Genomic DNA, 1767 nt, shown 5'->3' on the forward strand with positions numbered 1-1767 from the left:
GCCAGCCGTGACTCCAGCTCCAGCATGGCCAGCCAGATGAGCTCCGAGATGAGCTGGGTGGACCTCAACCTCCCTGATGCCCCAGAAGGTGAGCAAGGGGACCGCTGTGACCCCCACAGGCTTTTTTGGGCTATGGTGGGGTGTGATGGGGGGGAGAACCTCATGGATCTCACGGTCCCTCTCTTCCTTTGCAGCACCCCCGTGCTACCTGGACATTGTTCCTGAAGACCACCGCCTGGAGAGCCCCACCACGCCGCTCCTGGAGGACACGGACGGCTTCGACAGCCCCATCTTCATGTACGCCCCCGAGTTCAAGTTCATGCCACCGCCCACCTACACTGAGGTGAGAAATGGCACCGGTGGAACCAATTTTTGAGGTTTAGGTTCGGGTTTAAATCTGTTCAAGTGTCTAAATGATCTTGGCTTTCTCTCCCAGGTGGACCCCTGTGTGGCCAACAACAACGTCCAGTGAGCGCCTGGCCCACGGTGACTCTCCCGTGGCTTTTTTGGACTGAATCCGCCGTGATGGGCGCCTGCGCGGTTCAGAAGCCCCCGATGCAGATGGGGCAGCCGCAAAAGAGGACCCCGGTGAAGTGGAGGGGTCTGCACCGAGGAGCTGGTGCGGGGTGGGCTTGGACCTTGCTGAAAACACCCCCAAACTGCTGAGGTGGAGACTGACAATGTCGAGGTGCAGCAGGGGGATGTGAAGACCTCGAACAACCCATGAGGAGAAGCAGATTCCAGCTGAAAAAGACTTTAAAAAACAAAAAAAGAAGTCAGGAATTGCCATCGCGATGCCTTCGATCCCACTTGCCTCCGTCCAGCCCCGCTCCGAGGGGTGCCGTGGGCCCCGAGCGCCTGCGGGAAGCTCCGCGCCAGGGCCATTTGTCCGTGGTTGTAGCTGTGGCACCGATTTGGGGTGTTTTTGGGATCTCCTGGGTGCCAGCACCCCCGTCCCATCCAAATCCCCGTCCCCTTGCGCCGTCCTGACCAAAGTGTCCCAGGGAACCAGGGAGTAGAGGAGCCCTAGGACCCTCACCCGCGCCCCCCGTCCTTGCAGACCCGGTTCATTGTTAACTTTTCTACTGTTTTGTATGGGGGTTTTGGGGGGAGAAATGGGGGAAAAGGGCAATTTGTCTATGTTTTGTACTGCTGATCCACGTGCCCCTGTGGGGCTGTCTTTTTAATAAAGATCTGAATTGAAATGGTTGTGGAGCTGCTTGGCCTTGGAGAGGGAGGGATGGGGAGGGGGGCTATGGTGATAGGGACAAGGTCACCTCGGGGGTGGCACCACCTGGTCCCCAAGGTGCTGGGCCCTGTCCTGCAGCGGTGCTGGGTGTTGTGGGCGCTGGCTCTCGTTAACTGGGAGCTCGTTAACTAGGAATGCGTTAATTGGGAGCGCAGGGGATTGAGGCAGCATCCCTGGGGTGCAGCCCTCGTTTTTGGGCAGTGGGCAGTGAACAGCACCTGGAGGGGAGCAAGACCCCTGGGGAAACTCAGGCACACAGACCTTGGGGTGATGCTCTCTGGGGAAACTGAGGCACACTGGGCCTCGGGGTGGGACATTCCTGCGGGTGGCCAAGTCACCTCCCCTGTCTTTGTCACCCCTTCCCCTGAGCCCTTTTTGGGGGATGTGGGTGAAAGGTAATGGAAAGAGGCACTCCCTCGAGGAATGGGGCCAGGGGGGGCCCTGGCCAGGGCCCTCACCCCTCCCCGACTTGGCAGCCCCCCGTGGCACCAGGGTGCTCGCTCTGGGGGGGCTGCACT

General features: G+C 59.9%; 1 protein-coding gene across 1 annotated transcript in view; it reads left to right on the forward strand.

Moving 5' to 3' along the window:
* The window catches only part of TXNIP (thioredoxin interacting protein), a 3043-nt gene extending 2571 nt beyond the window's left edge, over positions 1–472 (forward strand). Inside the window, exons 7-9 of the mRNA XM_010191029.1 lie at positions 12–88; positions 195–343; positions 437–472. Of these exons, the coding sequence (XP_010189331.1) occupies positions 12–88; positions 195–343; positions 437–472 (262 nt within the window). The remainder of the gene's footprint in view (positions 1–11; positions 89–194; positions 344–436) is intronic.
* The last annotated feature ends 1295 nt before the right edge of the window (positions 473–1767 follow it).

The sequence above is a fragment of the Mesitornis unicolor genome, unplaced genomic scaffold (assembly GCF_000695765.1).
Source record: "Mesitornis unicolor isolate BGI_N332 unplaced genomic scaffold, ASM69576v1 scaffold30238, whole genome shotgun sequence".
Taxonomy (NCBI): Eukaryota; Metazoa; Chordata; class Aves; order Mesitornithiformes; family Mesitornithidae; genus Mesitornis; species Mesitornis unicolor.